The 22,456-nt window shown below is 40.8% G+C and overlaps 1 protein-coding gene across 3 annotated transcripts in view; it reads right to left on the reverse strand.

The window, feature by feature from the left end:
• Window positions 1-22,456, reverse strand: part of kiaa1109 (KIAA1109 ortholog) — a 311,921-nt gene that overhangs the window by 228,712 nt on the left and 60,753 nt on the right. For all 3 annotated transcript variants that reach the window (XM_033016927.1, XM_033016881.1, XM_033016832.1), the window contains exons 12-15: window positions 14,649-14,805; window positions 6,052-6,130; window positions 4,122-4,213; window positions 424-541 (exon numbers count right to left, since the gene is read on the reverse strand). In XM_033016927.1, the coding sequence (XP_032872818.1) occupies window positions 424-541; window positions 4,122-4,213; window positions 6,052-6,130; window positions 14,649-14,805 (446 nt within the window). The remainder of the gene's footprint in view (window positions 1-423; window positions 542-4,121; window positions 4,214-6,051; window positions 6,131-14,648; window positions 14,806-22,456) is intronic.

Raw genomic sequence — 22,456 nt, forward strand, 5'->3', positions numbered from 1 at the left:
GAGAGTGTCGGCGAGCTTGCTGTACTAAATAGCAAGAAACCTAAAGATTTAAAATGAAAGGCACCTACTTGACACGAACAATGCAAAAGCGCATAACTGGTTAATATAAATAAGCCAAGAATTCTGAGTGTTAATTATCAATGCTTTGTGGTACCCAATGGCATCCAAAATTGACACTCGCTTATGATTCTTATATTGATGATTTGGAAAACTTTCAGATGGATCTCTATAATGCAAATACTAAACAAGAACATTGAAAGCTAAATTAAGTCCGCACTCTTAACTCCAAAATATTTTCTGACCTCTTCTCTTGAACAAAACCCTTGATCTTGATTTGCCAAACAGCTGTTAGAGATGTCAATGGCAGCAATTACAAGTACAGAAGTACAGTTTCCATATTTTTTTAAACCACAAAAAGCTTACCTGTAAAGAAGTTCTTCTGAGCAAAAATAAAATGGTACGTTGCCTTGTATACCTCAATTTCACATTGCCACTCCTGAGGCATGTTCCAAGTCCTTTGATAGATGGCATTGAGTTGAAACTAAAATGTAAGATTTTAATACAGCAATTACCATACAGCAAAAAAATAATAATATTAACAGGATCATAAAACACAAACTCAGCTATGGCCCAGAATTTGAGATGTGATGTTGACAAAAATGTTGGTATTTGCCGTCATAGTCCTGTGAGACTGATGTTTCCATCCATGTACGTACAAGTGCAGAACACTGAGACACAGCAGATTGTGCTCCAACACTGAACTCATCGCAGACTTCAATGTGTGAATTCAACTTCTCCTAATCAGTTAACATGAAGAATCTGAATTTGACCAAATTTTCTGGCCAGGACCAAAATCAGTTGGAATTAATTTCATTGGGAGAGAAAAATTACATGGGTGAGGGTATGGTGATTTAGGATGCCTATGAATTTAAAAGTAGTGCTACGTATTTACATTTTAAAATCTATAATGACAAATTAATCTACATGGTATAAAATTATCTGAATATGACAAAAGTGGTTGAAAAAGTTTCAGTTTTCAATTTCTTTCTTCTTCTTCTTCTGCTTGCGTATGGCGTGCACAACCTAAAGTTGTAGGACAACTTGTTCTATTTGATCTTATTTGATTGTGCAAGCCAGGTTGATTGCATTCGTCGAAACAGGGCGGACCACGTGAAGGTTGCAATCTTCCACCCCCAATTTCTTTCTAGTTCAAGCTTACGCTAAACATTTTTTATACAAAACATTTGACTGTTTTGAATCACTTACATATTCAGAAGCACTAATTGTTTCCAAAAAGACTTCTATCTGATGGCATGACTTAACAGGATGACAATTTCCTCACTTCCTGGGCATGTTTATTTTTGGCCACCCCACACATTGCCCCACTTCACAAAGTTATAACACAGGAGTCTTGCAACAAAGATTTTTCCAGTGGTTTCTGCAAGTTCCCACTGAGAGAATTACAAAAGGTAAAGTCCTATTTTTTTTTTACCCAACATCAGCAATGAATACCGTCAGCCTATCCTTTCAATGTCAGATCTACTCCTATGCATTTCAGCAGTTCAAACACTTCAACTGGTCACCCCATTACAGGAAGGATGTAGAGGCTTTGGAGGAATATGAGAGCAATAGGACAGGGGGGAGGGGAAGGGAGGAGGGTTTAAAGGGAAATATGGCAGTTGTGGATGGAAGATGCTTTGCCCCACCCCACCTCTCTTTTCCAGCTTTCTCTCCATACTCTTATCAGACTAAAGAAGGGTCCCGACCTAATTTGTCAGTTACATTCTCTCCACTGATGCTGCCTGACACATTGAGCTCCCCAAGTACATTATTTTGCAATAATGCAACCCACCCCTACAAACTTAATGTAGGTATGTTGCAAAGCCTACCTGAAGCGTCGCTGAAAATCTGTCGCTGCGGGTGTGCGCGATTTTGGCGCCGTTTAGAGGGGGCGGGTTTAAAACGCGATTTTCTCTAGGCTGTTCAAATCGAAGATGTTCAGCCTAGTTAATTATTAACGAAAAATCGCTGGAAGACCCCGTCGCAAAAGCTATTATTAGTTTTAAAGGCCTCGTATAATAGTTATAGTAGTTTAAAAATCAATCACTAAACCCGCGACCACCGGCAGCTGTCAGGGTCGCATAGAGCAAATAACAGAAGTTAGGCTGCTTATTTTTACATTAAAAAGGGCTTCTTAAGATCCCTTTATACAAAGTTTAATATTGCGAGTAGCTCATTTTGGGCCCATTATATCCCGCAGTATTTTTCTGGGCATTTGAGGGCACAAATCTACCGCAATGTGAACGTTCTAAACCAGCGCGTTCACAGGATCCCACTAGAAAGCTGATTTTAAATGGACTTTAATTTACAGCAATTGAACACTAAATTCCTTCCATTTGGCCTATAAATTAATGTAAATGAGATTTAAAAATCATGTTTTATTGTGAATTATTTATGAATATTATTTGGACACTTAGGCTATTTAAAAATGTTAATCATTTATTAAGAAATTGATAGATGTTTAAATCTAGTAATTGAAGTTTGAAATTAGCTACATTTGGGTAACTAACTAATTATATGCTTTAATTTCAGGTCATCCAAGTAAGATTATTTTATATTTGTTTCAGAATGGTTCAATCTACGATAACTGAAAATTTCATTCAGTTCTCTTAATTTTTAATAAGGTTATGGGCTTTTGACTGCACACGATCACAGCTTTTTTGTTATGTCCATAGAAAATCAATAGGGAACAAGATGCTAATTTCCGAGTATGAAAATGGCCATAACTTTTTAAATACTTGAGATATGAAAGTGAATTAGGTGTCAAATTAAACTTATTTTTATGCTTTATCTGATGGGATAAATTACAGACTTGATTTTTAAAATCTCAAAATTTTGTAACATTGCTACTTAATGCATTCTTTCATTGTTCTGAACAGAAGAACAGTGGAATGACATCAACCGCTCAGACAGCCTCGGGTGCACCTGTATCCACAGTAACCTTTGCAGCAGATGTCAGATCGGCCTTCCTGAGAATTAACACATGGAAAGTGACTGACCCAGATGGAGTTCCCAGCCGTGTTCTCAGAACCTATACACACCAGCATGCAGACATCTTTAACCTCTCCCTACTCCACCATCATTAACAGTTTTGACAGGCTGGTCATGGTGCATATCAACTCCAATGTCCCAAGCAGCCTTGATCCACTGCAATTTGTCTACCCCTGCAAAAGGGCTACAGAGACGCCATATCCCTGAACTCATCCCAAGAACACCTGGATAACAAGAACACCTACATCATGCATCTTTTTACTGACGAAAGACTACATGGAATTACAGATGCCAGTTTACAAAAACAGGATCCAGATGCTGAGGAGGTCTGAATCCTGGGTCCAGGAGTTAGGTTGGAATTACACTACCAACTTTGATGTAAAGCTGGGTGCAAAATGCATTCAGACACACCAGGCCCAGGACCCACAAGTTCAAAGTCCAATCTGAGTGCTCAGCATCAAATCTGCATGGATTCAAGTCTGAAAAGTTGACCTGTCAGGAGCAGCCAGCTGGCAGTTCTCTACATGCTGCTGGCTGCTGGCCAGGAAATAAATACAATCAGACTGATTGAAAGGATAATCTTTCAGTATTATCGATTGAGTAATAAGTAACAGCTGTGACATTCAAGATAATTCCCTCTCCAAAATTGCATCAAGATCTTTCATGTCACCTAAGGAAATAACAGGGATTTCAGTTTAGCATTGCCTCCAAGAGACAGTATGCTCAATTGTGTGTCAGATTAGATTTTTGCAGCTAAATCAAATGACTGGGATTTGAACCTACGCCGACTCACAACTGTGCATGCTTCCTGCACTCGTAAATTATGTTCTGTTTTGCCAGTCTTACACCAGGAATAATACCCATTTACACAACATTATATTACTAAAAAAAAGTGCAAATAAATGCAATGCATTGGGGGGAAAAAAACGGAATTCATGCGTCAATATTGTAGCGCAATAATAAAATTTATCAACCGAGCTGCAGACTTTGACACAAGGGTACGTATTTTAGATTGAAACACCAGCTCCTATGCCAAATAGTTCTCAGAAAAATTGTTAACAAAAACTCACAGCTAACATTTCCGATTCCAATAGAGTTCGATACAGCATGCTACTGGTTGCATCCACGTGGAGAAGCTGACCTTTAACAGTCGGTGAAAAGCCTATTGAAACAAAAAAACAACATATTAGTTAATATTACAAACAATTACAATAGATCATGTTTCCTATCTTCCTTGCATAATTTGGACAGCTAATATAATGTTCACATACATTGGCAAATATTAACAATGACATCTATTGAGAAATATTTTAAAATGAACTTTCTTCAATAGCAGGCAGGTAGGTTTACATAAATATACGTAACATGAAAGAGGGGCAAGTTATTCAGTAACTCCCTGCCCCCTTCCAACAGTCAACTTTCCCATTCAATAATATATCTAATCCTCTGCCCCATACAAACCTCAGCAAGCCTTATAAATTCTGATTTCCTTAGTGCTCATAACTCTATTACTCCCAGTCTTACACATGCACAGTATCTGAACATCACATGGTGGGAGAGAATGGCAGAGATTTCTGTTCATTTCCGTTCTGAATGGCCATCTCCATGATCTGGAACTAGGCCCCTCTTTCCAGACTCTTCATCTGGAGAAAAACACCTCTGCGCATCCACACCTCAATTCTTGCACAGTTCATCTTGATAAATCACCTCTTGATCTTTTGAACGTATAGGCCTGCCATCCTTCAGGGATTGTGAACCTTGTAACCTAACATCAAGACAACAATCTTTCTCTCAACGTCAACAAGACAAATGAGATAGTGATCGACTTCATGAAGCAAAGTGGTACACATATATTGGCAACGCCAAAGTAGAGATGGTTGAAAACTTCAGGTTCCTATGAGTAAATATCAACAGCAACTTGTCCTGGACAAGCAATGGCCAAGAAAACACATCAACGCTTCTCCTTCCTTAGAAGTCAGCATGTCCCAACAACTCTCACCAACTTCTACAGATGCACCGTAGAAAGCATTTTATTGGGAAGCATCACAGCATGGATGGGAACAGCTCCATCCAAGACCACAAGAAATTGCAGAGAATTGTGGACACAGCCCAGACCATCATGTAAACCAACTTCCATTCTTTCAACTCCATCTACACCACATACTGCCTCGGCAAGGTCACCAACATAATCAAGGTTACCAGCATAATTACTCCCTCTTCTCCCATCTCCCATCAGGCAAGAGGTACAGAAGTGTGAAAAAGCATACCTCCAGATTCAGGGACAGTTTCTTACCAGCTGTAATCAGGTAACAGAACCATCCTATTGCCAACCAGGGAGCGGTCCTGTGCTACCATCGACCTCATTGGAGACCCTCGGACTGTCTTTAATTGGACTTTTCTGGACTTTATCTTGCACTAAACATTACTTCTTTTATCCTGCAGCTCTACTCTGTGAACGACTTGATTGGAATCATTTATAGTCTTTCCACTGACTGGATAGCATGCAACAAAAAGGCTTTTCACTGTTTTCACCTCGGTACACGTGATAATAAGCTAAACTAAAAAAAACTAAAGCTCTCCTTGTTGGGTAACTGTCCAATTCTTGGAATCCATCTGGTGAATCTATGCTTCACTAACTCCAAGTCTATTTTAGATTAAGAGCCGAAATATCCATACAGTATTCAACAGGTCACACCAAATCCCTGTACAATTTTAGGTCAACACTAGACCAAGTGGGACCCGTTGGGTCCTGTTACTAGCTTTCATCCATGTTAAAATATTTTCACTTTTACCAAAATACATAATCACATATTTTCCCATGTAATGAGTTATCTTTTCTAAATTCCTTTTTGGACAATATTCTCCAGGCACTTAATTATTCCTATCAAGCCACATATCAGCAACATTTTTTTATGAGCCAATGACCCAACTAGGGTCCTTAAATTTATTAAACAAAGTATAATGTTTCTATCCCATTTTAAGATATGGATAGATACTTACCATTTTCATCTACTGTCATCGGAACATTAACTTCCAAATACGAACCTGCTCCGACATTTACATGTATGGCGTTGGTCTCCTAAATAAACAAACGTTGCAACATATTTTAAATTAAATGCCCATTCTATTGATATTCAGAATACATGCATTAGATCAAATTAATTATCTTTAAATTTCGAGAAATGTCTTATCCACCGACACTATCCTGAAACTTGCTGGAGGACTCAGCGAGTCAGGCCGTATCTATGGAGGGTATGAACAGATGATGGTTTGGGTTTGGACCCTTCTTCAGACTAATTGGAGTGTGCAAGAGAAGGGTGGAAATCAAAGATCCTAGAGCGGAGCAAGATAGACCACTCCTGCTAAATGCAATGGGCTGACATGAAGTATGCAATGGAACGGAACGTGGGCCTTTTTTTCATCCATTTCCATAACCGGTCCAGAACCGACCCGACCCGGCTCGCAGGGTAATCAACGTTGTTGGGGAACAGTTTGTGTTAATAAATTAAAATATTGAAAATGAGGAGAAGATTTTTACCAAATAGCTTATATTTTTACGAGGATGTTTCCGTAACCGGCTTCCGTCTCCGCACTATTATCCTATGGGATCTTTGGTGCGGTGACGGAAGCCGGTTATGGAAATGGGGCCGTAAATTACCCATGAATCTGCCCATGACCATACTACGTCTTTTTTGTCGAGTGGACCATCTTGCTCGCTATAGGATCTTTGGTGGAAATGAGGTTGGAGCGTGACAAAATCTGGTGAATAGTGGAGTAAGTGACAAAAACTAAAGGTGAGAAAGAAATAAAACGGTCAGATAAGGAAAGTAGAGGAGGTGGGAAATGTAATGCCGGAGAAAGGGATAAGGGTAGAGTTGGATGGGGGGGACCGAAAAGAGTGGGATAAAAGGGAAATATGGCCCCAAGTGATGGGAGATGAGCATACAGAGGGGACAGGAACAGGGTGACTGGGATGGGAGATGGCAGGAGAAATGTGTGCGTAAGAGGAGGCTGGCAGAGCAAAAAGAGGCAAAGTGAAAAGAAGGGTTGCTAGAAAATGAAGAATCCAATGTTCATACTGTTGGGTTATAAGATACCAACATAGAATAAGAAGGTAGACAAAAATGCTGGAGAAACTCAGCGGGTGAGCATCTATGGAGCAAAGGAAAACAAGGTGGGCGAAGCGATCGCCAAGTCTGCGCTAGGTCTCATCAATGTAGAGCAGTTGACACCTAGAGTAGCGGATGCAATAGAACAATTTAATTCCCGTAGCTCCGCTCTCACTTCCCGTCCCCCCACTCGTAACAAGGACAGAGTCCCCCTTGTCCTCACTTTCCACCCTACCAGCTGTCACATACAACAGATAATCCTCCGACATTTTCGCTACCTCCAACGGGATCCCACCACTGGCCACTGCTACATTTGTCACTTTACTTTCCCCCTTGACTCCATTCAAGGATCCAAGCAGTCTTTCCAGGTGAGGCAGAGGTTCACCTGCACCTCCTCCAACCTCATCTATTACATCCGCTGTTCCATGTGTCAACTGCTCTACATCGGTGAGACCAAACACAGGCTTGGCGATCGCTTCGCCCAACACCTCCGCACAGTTCGCATTAACCAACCTGATCTCCCTGTGGCTTGGCACTTCAACTCCCCCTCCCATTCCGAATCCAACCTTTCTGTCCTGGGCCTCCTCCATGGCCAGAGTGAATCCCACCGCAAATTGGAGGAGCAGCACCTCATATTTTGCTTGGGTAGTTTATACCCCAGCGGTATGAACATTGACCTTCAATTTTTGGTAGTCCTTGCTTTCCCCCCCTTCCCCTCCCCTTCCCAGCTCTCCCACAGCCCACTGTCTCCTCCTCTTCCCACCCCCCCCCCCCCCCCCCCACCCCTAAATCATTTTGAAGAAGGGTCTCGACCTGAAACGTCACCTATTCAATATTCAGGAGGGATAGAGAGAAAGGAAAAGGAGGTGGGGTAGCGTTGCTGATTAGAGAGGAGATTAACACAATGGAAAGGAAGGACATTAGTTTGCAGGATGTGGAATCGGTATGGGTAGAGCTGCGAAACACTAAGGGGCAGAAAACGCTGGTGGGTGTTGTGTACAGGCCACCTAACAGTAGTAGTGAAGTTGGAGATGGTATCAAACAGGAAATTAGAAATGCGTGCGACAAAGGCAAAACCGTTATAATGGGTGACTTCAATCTACATATAGATTGGGTGAATCAAATTGGCAGGGGTGCTGAGGAAGAAGATTTTTTGGAATGTATGCGGGATAGTTATCTAAATCAACATGTAGAGGAACCAACGAGAGAGCAGGCTATTTTAGACTGGGTATTGAGTAATGAGGAAGGGTTAGTTAGCAGTCTTGTTGTACGTGCCCCCTTGGGCAAGAGTGACCATAATATGGTTGAGTTCTTCATTAGGATGGAGAGTGACATTGTTAATTCAGAAACAATGGTTCTGAACTTAAAGAAAGGTAACTTTGAGGGTATGAGACGTGAATTGGCCAAGATTGACTGGCAATTAATTCTAAAAGGGTTGACGGTGGATATGCAATGGAAGACATTTAAAGACTGCATGGATGAACTACAAAAATTGTTCATCCCAGTTTGGCAAAAGAATAAATCAGGGAAGGTAGTGCATCCGTGGATAACAAGGGAAATCAGGGATAGTATCAAAGCGAAGGATGATGCGTACAAATTAGCCAGAAAAAGCAGCATACCGGAGGACTGGGAGAAATTCAGAGACCAGCAGAGGAGGACAAAGGGCTTAATTAGGAAAGGAAAAATAGATTATGAAAGAAAACTGGCAGGGAACATAAAAACTGACTGCAAAAGTTTTTATAGATATGTGAAAAGAAAGAGATTAGTTAAAACAAATGTAGGTCCCTTGCAGTCAGAAACAGGTGAGTTGATCATGGGGAACAAGGATATGGCGGACCAATTGAATAACTACTTTGGTTCCGTCTTCACTAAGGAAGACATAAATAATCTGCCGGAAATAGCAGGGGATCGCGGGTCAAAGGAGTTGGAGGAATTGAGTGAAATCCAGGTTAGCCGGGAAGTGGTGTTGGGTAAATTAAATGGATTAAAGGCCGATAAATCCCCAGGGCCAGATAGGCTGCATCCCAGAGTACTTAAGGAAGTAGCTCCAGAAATAGTGGATGCATTAGTAATAATCTTTCAAAACTCTTTAGATTCTGGAGTAGTTCCTGAGGATTGGCGGGTAGCAAACGTAACCCCACTTTTTAAGAAGGGAGGGAGAGAGAAAACGGGGAATTACAGACCAGTTAGTCTAACATCGGTAGTGGGGAAACTGCTAGAGTCAGTTATTAAAGATGGGATAGCAGCACATTTGGAAAGTGGTGAAATCATTGGACAAAGTCAGCATGGATTTACAAAAGGTAAATCATGTCTGACGAATCTTATAGAATTTTTCGAGGATGTAACTAGTAGCGTGGATAGGGGAGAACCAGTGGATGTGGTGTATCTGGACTTCCAGAAGGCTTTCGACAAGGTCCCACATAAGAGATTAGTTTACAAACTTAAAGCACACGGCATTGGGGGTTCAGTATTGATGTGGATAGAGAACTGGCTGGCAAACAGGAAGCAAAGAGTAGGAGTAAACGGGTCCTTTTCACAATGGCAGGCAGTGACTAGTGGGGTACCGCAAGGCTCAGTGCTGGGACCCCAGCTATTTACAATATATATTAATGATCTGGATGAGGGAATTGAAGGCAATATCTCCAAGTTTGCGGATGACACTAAGCTGGGGGGCAGTGTTAGCTGTGAGGAGGATGCTAGGAGACTGCAAGGTGACTTGGATAGGCTGGGTGAGTGGGCAAATGTTTGGCAGATGCAGTATAATGTGGATAAATGTGAGGTTATCCATTTTGGTGGCAAAAACAGGAAAGCAGACTATTATCTAAATGGTGGCCGACTAGGAAAAGGGGAGATGCAGCGAGACCTGGGTGTCATGGTACACCAGTCATTGAAAGTGGGCATGCAGGTGCAGCAGGCAGTGAAGAAAGCGAATGGTATGTTAGCTTTCATAGCAAAAGGATTTGAGTATAGGAGCAGGGAGGTTCTACTGCAGTTGTACAGGGTCTTGGTGAGACCACACCTGGAGTATTGCGTACAGTTTTGGTCTCCAAATCTGAGGAAGGACATTATTGCCATAGAGGGAGTGCAGAGAAGGTTCACCAGACTGATTCCTGGGATGTCAGGACTGTCTTATGAAGAAAGACTGGATAGACTTGGTTTATACTCTCTAGAATTTAGGAGATTGAGAGGGGATCTTATAGAAACTTACAAAATTCTTAAGGGGTTGGACAGGCTAGATGCAGGAAGATTGCTCCCGATGTTGGGGAAGTCCAGAACAAGGGGTCACAGCTTAAGGATAAGGGGGAAATCCTTTAAAACCGAGATGAGAAGAACTTTTTTCACACAGAGAGTGGTGAATCTCTGGAACTCCCTGCCACAGAGGGTAGTCGAGGCCAGTTCATTGGCTATATTTAAGAGGGAGTTAGATGTGGCCCTTGTGGCTAAGGGGATCAGAGGGTATGGAGAGAAGGCAGGTACGGGATACTGAGTTGGATGATCAGCCATGATCATATTGAATGGCGGTGCAGGCTCGAAGGGCCGAATGGCCTACTCCTGCACCTAATTTCTATGTTTCTATGTTTCTATGTCTATTCCTTCGCTCCATAGATGCTGCCTCACCCGCTGAGTTTCTCCAGCATTTTTGTCTACATTCGATTTTTCCAGCATCTGCAGTTCTTTCTTAAACATAGAATAAGAGGTGCTGTTCTTCCAGTTTGTGAGTTGCTTGGTCTGGAAATGGAGGAGACCAAGGACAGAAAAGGTGGTATCGGAATGGGAAGAGGCGTTATATGAGTAGCAACTGGAAGCTCCAGCGGGCCAGGGGGACAGAGTACAAGTGTTCAGCAAAACAGTGGCCTAGTCTAAGCTTGGTTTCATCAATGTAAAGGAGGCATGCAGTGACATCTATCCAAGGTCCATAATAGCCCTTCCAAGTGCATCTCTTCCAACTTTGTCTAATACATTTGGTGCTCTCGATGTGGCCTCCTATATTTTGACGAGATCATGGGTAAACTAGGCGATTGTTTTGCCGAACACTTGTATTCAATCCCCCAAGGCTTGTCAACCATTCTAACTGCCCTTCATATACTGAATCTTTCTGTGCTTGGCCTCCTTCATTGCCAGAATGAGACCACATGCAAACTCAAACAGCACCACATAATTTCCCACTTAGGTAGTTTATAACACAAAGGTATGAACATTGTTTTCTCTGATTTCAAGTAATACCCCACCTACGCTACTCCTCTTTTCCCAGCCTACTCCATCCCACCCTGGTGCACACGGATTTCTCCCAGTGTCTCCCACCAACCTAATCACCTTGCACCTTTCCACCTTCATATATTCCCCTTCAAAACCCATATTTACCCTTTTAATCCCCCCACCTTCCCCTTCCCCCTGGCCCTTCCACTCATCTTCCCTCCTCTGGCGATACATTTCACTCCTTTCCTTATCCAACACCATTTTGTCTCCTTTTTACCTCTAGCCTTTGTCACTTACTCCACTCATCTGCCCCAATTCAACCCTCCTCACCTGTATCAATCTATCAGCTGCCAGGATTTGCACCACCCCCACCTTTCTTTTCCATCTTTCTCCCCCATACTTCAATCAGTCTGAAATTTCCTGACCCAAAACATCACATATCCCTTCTCCCCACAGATGCTGCCCGACCTATTGATTTCCTCCAGCACTTTGTATTTTGCTCAGGATTCCAGCATCTGCAGGTTTTGTGTCTCTAATATGAAATTAAACATGTTTCAATCACCTCTATTGAAATGTTTATTCATTGCTATGGCCCTCTATTCCTTAGGAGTCCTTCTTTTGCTTGCCCATCTTGGCAGAGTTGGCTGGTAATGTACTGAGGCCCAATGACTATCACATAAACTAACATTGTCCCTTCAATGTCAAAACATTTCCAACAAGGCTTATTGAATATTATTTGAGAACAAGAAATTCTGAATTTTTTTGCCACCATAATCACCAAGCCAAATAACAAAATCCCCCTTTCTATCCTTCTGCAGAATATCAACTAAAAATCAATAGATAAGAGATAAAGTAGTAAAGTGTCCGATTCAATTTTATGCAGCTACACAATTTTGTTGTGGGATACGACCTCAAAATATATAAGGTCTACATCTTAATGTTGTCTGAATGCACACTTAACAATACACAAATTGGTCAAAGAACCCATGAAGAGTAAAAGACACACATTGAAGCATAAGCTGCTGGATAATCACTTTGATACAACCATTTCTCGCTCTTAACATTTCCGCCTTTCTTTTAGAAACATAGAAACAGAAAATAGGTGCAGGAGTAGGCCATTCGCCCCATATCGCCCATTCGATATGATCATGGCTGATCATCCAACTCAGTATCCCATCCCTGCCTTCTCTCCATACCCCCTGATCCCTTTAGCCACAAGGGCCACATCTAACTCCCTCTTAAATATAGCCAATGAACTGGCCTCAACTACCTTCTGTGGCAGAGAATTCAACAGATTCACCACTCTCTGTGTAAAAAATTATTTTCTTAGTTTTAGCACGCAAATAGGCCGTTCGGACCACTGAGTCTGCGCCGACTAACAACCCCTGCACACTAACACTATCCTGCATACACCACGGTCAATTTACAATCTTTGCCAAGCCAATTAGCTTACAAACCTGCAGTGTGGGAGGAAACTGGATCTCTCGGAGAAAACCCACGCAGTCACAGGGAAAACGTACAAATGCCGTACAGACAGCACCCATAGTCAGGATTGAACCCGGTTCTCTGGCGCTGTCGGCAGCAACTCTACCGCTGCGCCACCATGCTGCCCATGCTTTCCTAATGCTACTGCATTTTCTTTAATTCAACACAGAGGGGTCTTAGCATTGCTGACAAGGACAGCATTTATTATTCATCTTTTAAAGACCTATGAGGGAAATAGTGAACCATCGACTTAAAACCTCTGTAGACTATATGGCAAAAGGTACATCAACAGTTAAGTATTTTTGAACCGGCGAAAATAAAGAAATGCCATATTTCCAATTCAGGATTGATGACGTCAGAGGTTACTGTTGTTGGCATGCATTTGCCACCTCTCTCATTTTAGAGGGGTAGAGATATATTGTTTATATCCTAGGAGATGTTGCAATGCATGTTATTTGACTATTAAACTCAGATTTGATCAGTAAACTTACAGCGTTTTCCAATATGGTAATAGTTAATGATTGCCAATGAATTTATTTTGTTCTGAATATGAACAACCAGTGTTTGGATTCTCATTCCATTAGGTTATGAATTTTCTTTGAAGCTTTATAATGTCACAAATATTATTTATTACTCTATCTTTCTTCTTGTTTCCTTTTTTTCTTTTTTTCAACCCAATTGTTCTTTTCACTTACTGAATCTAAAATTATATTTACCTCCTCTGATTCACCTTCCTCAATCAATTAGATTTGTTCTAGCTTTTCCAGATGCTCTGGTGCTCGTTGTGTCATTATCAGTTGCACTTCCACTAACTTTGTGACAAAATGAAGTCCACGTGAAAACATCTAATCAACAGGGCAGACTGCAGAATGTCCACCATTCTAAAAACTGATGTTTTCACTCTCATGCATACAAGGATTTTTCTTACTCAAGGTTTTACTGAGAAGTTTCAAATATACTTTTCAGTCTGATTAATTTTTATTGAGCAATTCTTTTTTCCTGAACAGTACCAATCACCCTTAACGTTCAGGGTTCTGAAGGAACTTCAGTTCATTGCCACCTCCTTGAACATCATGTTGTTGCTTTAACTCCAAGTTAATACCTCATGATAACTGATAACTTGATGATAACCTCATCATAACCTCAAACTGTTGCTTCTGTAAAGCAATTAAAAGAAAAACACATTTGTATCAAAGTATATAAAATTAGGTGCTTCATATGTGTAAGGACCTGCAGATGCTGAAAGAGTAGCCTCACCAGAGTTCAATCACAGGAGATAGTTTCACAAACCATTGAGTAGGTCTTAATAGGCACTTATACCACACAACTCAAAGCTTTAACTGAACAAGAAATGTAGAGAATTATAAAATGTCACACAATTAATGCATTTCCAGTTTTTATTTCAACATCTGTAGCGTTTTTACAATTCACAATCAAATCTGTGGCTTTGTCTGATTTCATAAGGAAAGCTATAGCTTTTGAAATTATATTTTTCATTATGTTTGAACTGTTGGCCAACTTAATATTCTTACGACTTCAGAAATTTGTACCTATTATGTGATTACCAAAGTGATTATCATGAGGAGTTAAATCAAAGTTAATGCAACAACATAATCTTCAAGGACTCAGCAGCAAGCCAATTTACAACAGCACCCTGGACTCCAAGGGGATCAGCCATCTGTCTTCAATAAAATTAGCAACATGGCAGGTGTTACAAATCCTTCAGATGTTATCACTTGCTATGGCTTTTAATTAACTTACCACCTTCATTCTGATATATGATGTAACTGAGATGATTGTACTTACCCGGTTCTTTGTAAAAAGCAAATCAATAGTAGCATCCGCAATGATATTCATGCGCAGTTCAAATGCAAGGATTTGTCGTGGCTTTCTAGGTTTCGCTACTTCAGTGATCTTCAGTTTTTGATAATCGGCTGGAAAGAAAAACTTCCACAAATATTCCCTGTCGTAAAATAAAGCATTTTACGAATGAATTTTATTTGGAACTATCAAAGTGAAGACAAACTACACTGAGATTAGCACTTGGTGATGAGGTAACAAAATAGTTTAACTTTTGGCAAATATTGTCCTGGTCCTGACCTACAAAGCCCTCCACCATCTGGCCCCCCCATATCTCACTGACCTCCTCTCCCCCTACCAACCCTCACGGTCCCACATCAGCCGGTCTCCTCTCCATCCACAAGTCCAACCTCCGCAGTTTTGGGGACAGAGCCTTCTCCAGGGCAGCTCCCAGGCTCTGGAACTCCCTCCCCCAACTGATCCGCAATTCCGTGTCCCTCACCATCTTCCAGTCCCGCCTCAAGACCCATCTCTTCACCTCTGCCTATCCTTAGCCCCACGTCCCCCTCCCTTTTCATCTGTGCATGAATTGCCTCATATTGTGTTTTGAATTGAATTCTGTCTTTAATTTGTGTACTAGTCATGTCTCTACTATTTATTCCATTCCCCTTACATGTTTTTCCTCTACTTGCTAAATTTTTGTAAGGTGTCCTTGAGACTCTTGAAAGGCGCCCATAAATAAAATTTATTATTATTATTATTATTATTATTATTATTATTATTATTATTATTATTATTATTATTATTATGTATCGATTCTTTCATCTAGAGATATTCAGGATCCAAAAGTAATGAATACATATAATTTGAAAGCAAAAACAATCCACGTCTCTGCATACAAACACACATGCAATGATTTCCAAGAGCATTTTTTTAAATCATTCACCTTCAACAATATAAAGTCACAGCTGACAAAGGGAAAAAATTATTGCCAATGTCAGTTAGGTAGATACAATGAAACTATTTCATCTGGTGGCGAAGGTAGATACAAAATGCTGGAGTAACTCAGTGGGACAGGCAGCATCTCTGGAGAGAAGGAATTGGCAAAATGCAGAATGAGGATTTACCATTTAAAATTGAAATCAGTCAGCCCTTTATTCCATTACAATTAATGAAATTCTGTTTCTTGAGGCAACAAGTAAATATGACAGCAATGCTAAATAATTTGTTTATTTACCAAGGGCTATCGGAATAGGCAGCACTTTAGCTGGAATCAAGATATTAGGATATTCTCAGTAAAAAAAGGGCATTTAAATGATTAAACAAACCATGGAGGATAAAATCAGAGAGGGATTGAATTTACAATACTAAAAGAAACTTAGAAAAGAGAACTATTCCAATATTTTAAAGGATAGCGAGTGGAGTGGCGTGTGGAGTGCCGCAACTATTTACTATATATATTAATGATTTGGAAGAGGGAATTAGGAGCAACACTAGCAAGTTTACAGATGATACAAAGCTGGGTGGCAGTGTGAACTGTGAAGAGGATGTTAGGAGGTTGCAGGGTGACCTGGACAGGTTGATTGAGTGGGCAGATGCAGTATAATATAGATAAATCTGAGGTTATCCACTTTGGTGGCAAAAACGAGGGGGCAGATTATTATCTCAATAGGTTAAAGAAGGAACTGCAGATGCTGGAAAATCAAAGGTACACAAAAATGCTGGAGAAATTCAGCTGGTGCTACAGCATCTATTGAACGAAGGAAAAAGGCAACATTTCGGGCCAAAACCCTTCGTCAGACTGATCAGTCTGAAGAAGGGTTTCGGCCTGAAATGTTGCCTATTTCCTTCGCTCCATAGATGCTGCTGCACCCGCTGAGTTTCTCCAGCATTTTTGTGTACCTTCGATTATCTCAAAGGTGTTAGGTTAGGTAAGGGGGAGGTACAGCGAGACCTGGGTATCCTTGTACACCAGTCACTGAAAGTTGGCGTGCAGGTACAGCAGGCAGTGAAGAAAGCTAATGGAATGTTGGCCTTCATAACAAGAGGATTTCAGAAAAGGAATAAAGAGGTTCTTCTGCAGTTGTATAGGGCTCTGGTAAGACCAGATCTGAAGTATTGTGTACAGTTTTGGTCTCCTAATTTGAGGACGGACATCCTTGTGATTGAGGCAGTGCAGTGTAGGTTCACGAGATTGATCCCTGGGATGGCGGGACTGTCATACGAGGAAAGACTGAAAAGACTAGGCTTGTATTCACTGGAGTTTAGAAGGATGAGGGGGTATCTTATAGAAACATATAAAATTATAAAAGGACTGGACAAGCTAGATGAAAGGAAAAATGTTCCCAATGTTGGACGAGTCCAGAACCAGGGACCACAGTCTTAGAATAAAGGGGAGGCCATTTAAGAAAGGTGAGAAAAACCTTTTCACCCAGAGAGTTGTCAATGCCTACTATATTCTGTTGTGCTGAAGCAAAGCAAGAATTTAATTGTCCTATCAGGGACACATGACAATAAACTCTCTTGAATCTCTGGAATCTTGAATCTCAAGTTGTGAATTTGTGGAATTCCCTGCCACAGAGGGCAGTGGAGGCCAAATCACTGGATGGATTTAAGATAGCGTTAAATAGAGCTCTAGGGGCTAGTGGAATCAAGGGATATGGGGAGAAGGCAGGCACGGGTTAATGATTGGGGACGATCAGCCATGATCACAATGAACGGCAGTGCTGGTTCGAAGAGCCAAATGGCCTCCTCCTGCACTTATTTTCTATGTTTCTATGATAGATTAAGCAACAGGCCCATTACCTAAAAAGCCTTTGACAAGCTCATTACCTAAAACAGGCCCATTACCTAAAAAGCACGCAAGAGATTAGTTTGCAAAATTGCACATGGTATTGGGGGTAGGGTATTGACACAAATAGAGAACTGATTGGCAGACCGGAAGCAAAGAGCAGGAATGAACGGTCCTGGCAGGCACTAGTGGGATGCTGCAAGGCTCGGTGCTGGGACCCCAGTTGTTTACAATATATATTAACGATTTAGACAAGGGAATTAAATGTGACGTCTCTAAGTTTGCGGATGACACAAAGCTGGGTGGCAGTGTGAGCTGCGAGGAGGATGCTATGAGGCTGCAGGGTGACAGATAGATTGGGTGAGTGGGCAGAAGCATGGCAGATGTAGTATAATGTGGATAAATGTGAGGTTATCCATTTTGGTGGCAAGAACAGGGAGGCTGATTATTATCTGAATGGTGTCAGATTAGGAGAAGGATAGGTGCAACGAGACTTGGATGTGCTTGTACATCAGTCACTGAAAGTAAGCATGCAGGTACAGCAGGCAGTGAAGAAAGCTAATGGTATGTTGGCCTTCATTGCGAGTGGATTTGAGTTTAGGAGCAAGGAGGTCCCACTGCAGTTATGCAGGTGAGAATAAGTGGTAGGCCATTTAGGACTGAGATGAGAAAAAACCTTTTCACCCAGAGAGTTGTGAATCTGTGGAATTCTCTGCCACAAGACAGTTGAGGCCAATTCACTGGATGTTTTCAAGAGAGAGTTAGATTTAGCTCTTAAGGCTAAGAGAATCAAGGGATATGGGGAAAAAATCCGGAATGGGGTACTGATTTTGGATGATCAGCCATGATCATATTGAATGGCGGTGCTAGCTCAAAGGAAGGGATGGCCTTCTCCATTACCTATTTTCTTTCACAGCAGCAGCATGCAAAGTAAACAACTTACACAAAGATGCATTTAAAACATCAAGTAACTGCAAACAAACATTTCAACACAGAATTTAATAATTAATGTCATATTAGATAAATGTTATTAAAACCTTTGTGGAATAAAAGAATGTAACAAAGATTAAACAGGAGATTTGCGGTAACATAGAAAATAGGTACAGGAGGAGGCCATTTGGCCCTTTGAGCCTGCACCGTCATTCATTGTGATCATGGGTCACGTCGCAGCGGCCTCTGCAGTCCGTTTGTCTTTTTGTAATTTTGTCTCCCGTTTTTATGTAGTTTTTATAATTTTTTTTGATGGGGTGTGTGTGTGTGTGTGTGTGTGTGTGTGTGTGTGTGTGTGTGTGTGTGTGTGTGTGTGTGTGTGTGTGTGTGTGTGTGTGTGTGTGTGTGTGTGTGTCTGTGTGTCTGTGTGTCTGTGTCTATGTCTGTGTGTGTGTGTGGTGGGGGGGGAAACGTTTAAAATCTTTCCCCTGCACGGAGAACCCGACCTTTTCCCTGTCGGGTCTCCGTTGTCGTTGGGGCTGCAACGTGGAGCGGCCTCCAGCAGGAACGTCCTGGGGCTCCAGTCACGGAGCTGCAGAGCTACTCACCATCATGGAGCTGGCCGAGTCCGGAGCGGGTGGCGCGCTGCTGTGACCCGACCCCCGGAGGCTTACCGCAGGTCTGGCAGACAGTAATATCGGGAGCCCGCGGGTCCATGCTGGGAGACCGCTTTTCGAGACTTCTGCAACGGCGACTTCACCCGCCCGAGTCGCGGGGTCGAGGAGTGCCTGGAGCGGGGCCCTACATCACCGCCCGGCGTGGCTTTAATGGCCGCGGGACAATTGCCATCGCCCTCCGGGGGCTTTGACTCTGACATCGGGAGGGGAATGGGGAGTGCAGGGGAGAGATAAGTTTTTTTGACTTCCATCTCAGCGAGGAGGAGATACGCTGTGATGGATGTCTGTGTAAATGTTGTGTCTTGGGTCTTTTTTTCCATGTGTGTATGACTGCAGAAACAACATTTCATTTGAGCCTCTATGAGGTTCAAGTGACAAATAAATTGTATTGTGTATTGTATTGTGTGGCTGATCATCCACAATCAGTGAACATAATACCTTTGCTGGCTACAAAACCGGAAACACTGCATGGAATAAAGATAGTAACTTAAATCGGATGAAAAATGTACAGATTAATAAATCATAACGCAGCCTTTAATAACAAAAGCACCAGATTTCATATTCGATGTTATATAATGAAGAAACGTACGAGTTATGTTAAATATATAAAACCTTGGCTAGTGAGCATAAGACTATAATGTATAGGAACAGAATTAGACCATTCAGCCCATCAAGTCTATAACATTAAATCATGGATGATCTATTTTACCCTCTCAACTCCATTCTGCTGCCTACTTTCCGTAACCTTTGGCACCCTTACTAATGAAGAATCTGTCAATCTCTGCTTTAAAAATACCCAATGACTTGACCACCACAACGATCAGTGGTAATGAATTCCACAGATTCACGACCCCCTGGTTGAAGAAACTCGTTTGATTATTCCGGAGAAAATTCATTACCCAGACGGTGATGCAAATGCGCAATTAGCTGGTACATTTGGTTACCAAACAAATAATAAACGCTAGAAGGGGAATGAACATTTAATTTGAATAGCATCTAAATGATTTTTCAAGACCAGATGAAACCCATTTTACAAAATGTATTGTTAAAAAAGCCAAATGTTAACTGCAAAATAAAAGGTTATATAAACCATCAATAATATGATTTGTACGTAATTTTAAACGTACATTGGTGTATCACACTTTCCATTACAAAAGTCCATCAAAATATCCCAATTATACCAATATTTTCTCTATTTAATTTTCTCCTATCTGTGAGTACTGACTCAAATACTGTCACCTTGTGGAACAAAACCCAAGTGATGAACCTTCTGTATTCCTAGATAATATGATACTGCAGTTGATTGGACTATATTTGGGATATCCACAAAGCCAAATCATCTTCTTAAGAACATCAAGCAGCAGCAAAAAAAAATATTTTGCCACTTCTACACTTGTGCCACAATCTACAGCAACAATCCCAAATATAGTCTATTTTTCACCCTAGTTAGTTGTTGTGACCAATTTCAGATTAATCTTATTTTGAAATCGAGACAAAGAGCAGGTCGCCAGAATGGTAATATAATATTCAGTATTATCTCATTGTGATAACTTTGGGTTATAAAACATCTTGAAACAATAGATGAGGAAATATAAAATGCAAAGGAGTTCCAGTTCTGAGGTTCTTGAAACCATACAATAAGTATACTATGCGATAAGTTCTGTAATTATTGTAGTGAGAATCCGCATAAATAAGATTATAAATAGCACCGACAATCCACAGGTTCCTTAAAATTGTCTGTAAACCAATTATTTCCATTGATCAGAAATGTACAATTTCAATGAGATTGATAAATATTGAAATTATTGTTGTGAGAATTCAAAACATCACCAATCCATGCTGTCTGACCTGCTGAGTTATTCCAGCATTTTATATCTATCAAAAAGAGTAAAGGCCGTCCCTTGATAATATAAGGGTGCTGTTTTTGAAAATCATTACAGAATCAGAATGTCCCATCTCTAATAGCTACTTTCAATGGCCTTAAAGTATCAATGGATGTTACAATGCATGATAAAGTATTTTACAAGTGTCAGGAGATGAGATTTGCCTTATCAGTTTCCAAGGCAAATCTCTTGTGTGCCTACTGACACTTATTTTTGAGAACTTTTGTCTTTTGAATTAATTGGGCACTACCTCAATACCATAATTGCTGAAGATATTTGCATTTCCGTAACTAATTTTCCTTTCCTGAAAAATGCATAAAACGTTGAGAGTATCTATGCAAAGTCGAATTTGTGTAAGCCACGTCTTCCATAAGCCTGGAAGCCCCTGTACCATATTTGGAACTTGCAAAAAGCAAGAAAATCTAAAGAAAAAGAAAAGTCAAAAGATGAGATTTTAAAAAAGTAAACCAAAGGCCACACTGTCGATGAAGAGCAAGAATAGTTTCAGGAAAGAAGAACGGTTACGAAATGGGTGGAAAAAAAGTGAAAAAAAGGAAAATGTTGAATAAATACCAAGGCGAAGAATGGGGTTGCCAATCAAGCAAGAGCTTTTTATACCCCGCCTTCTGTGAGATAAAATTGGAAAACAGAGCTATTTTGGAACCCATTATCATACTTAACAGTACTGAGAATAGCCATGAATTCTAATATTTCCCGCAATTCTATCACATTTCATGTTACTGATTCACTAACCAGAAGAGATAAATCATCACTATTTATATCATAGCCATTCACAATTTTGAAGCTATCTTTGAGAACAGTGGTTCTTAACCTGGGTATCGGGACACCCATGGGGGGGTCGTTTGGGGCTTTACCGGGGGACATGAAGGGGTTATAAATAACATATCCATTTGTTGAGCCCATGTTTCGGAACCTAACAAAGGTACATACCACATACAGTATTTTGTTCGCATAGGCGCGTATGCCAAAAAGATTAAGAACCACTGTTCTAGAATAACCCTTATTCTTCTCGCATTATCTTAAAAACCTGAATGAAATGTTTCAAATGTTTTTTATATATATCTACTGTAAGATTACCAAAAATCTATGTAGTACTGAAAATGTTTCTCGAGAGTCTTTGCAAGCTTCTTTTTGCCTTACAGCACCGGAGACCTGGGTTTGATTCCAAATACAGGTGCTATCTGTACAAAGTTTGCACATTCTCCCTGTGACCTCTGGGTTTCCTCTGGGTGCTCCATTTTCCTCCCACATTCCCAAGATATGCAGTTCATTCGTTAATCAGCTTCTGTAAATTCCCCTTAGTGTGTAGGATGCGAAAGTGAGATAACAACATCTTCCAGATTTAATTTGGATTATTTAACATTCAGATAGGAAAGCAAACACACTTAAAAATTGTGATCTTGGTTGTTTTTCTGAATTCACATCTAAAATTGCAAACCAAAGTACTCTGCAGTCACAGTTAGATTTTCAAAGAACAAAATCTATATTTATCATAATATTGAGTGTTTTTAC

This window comes from Amblyraja radiata, chromosome 1 (assembly GCF_010909765.2).
Source record: "Amblyraja radiata isolate CabotCenter1 chromosome 1, sAmbRad1.1.pri, whole genome shotgun sequence".
In the NCBI taxonomy this organism is placed as follows: Eukaryota; Metazoa; Chordata; class Chondrichthyes; order Rajiformes; family Rajidae; genus Amblyraja; species Amblyraja radiata.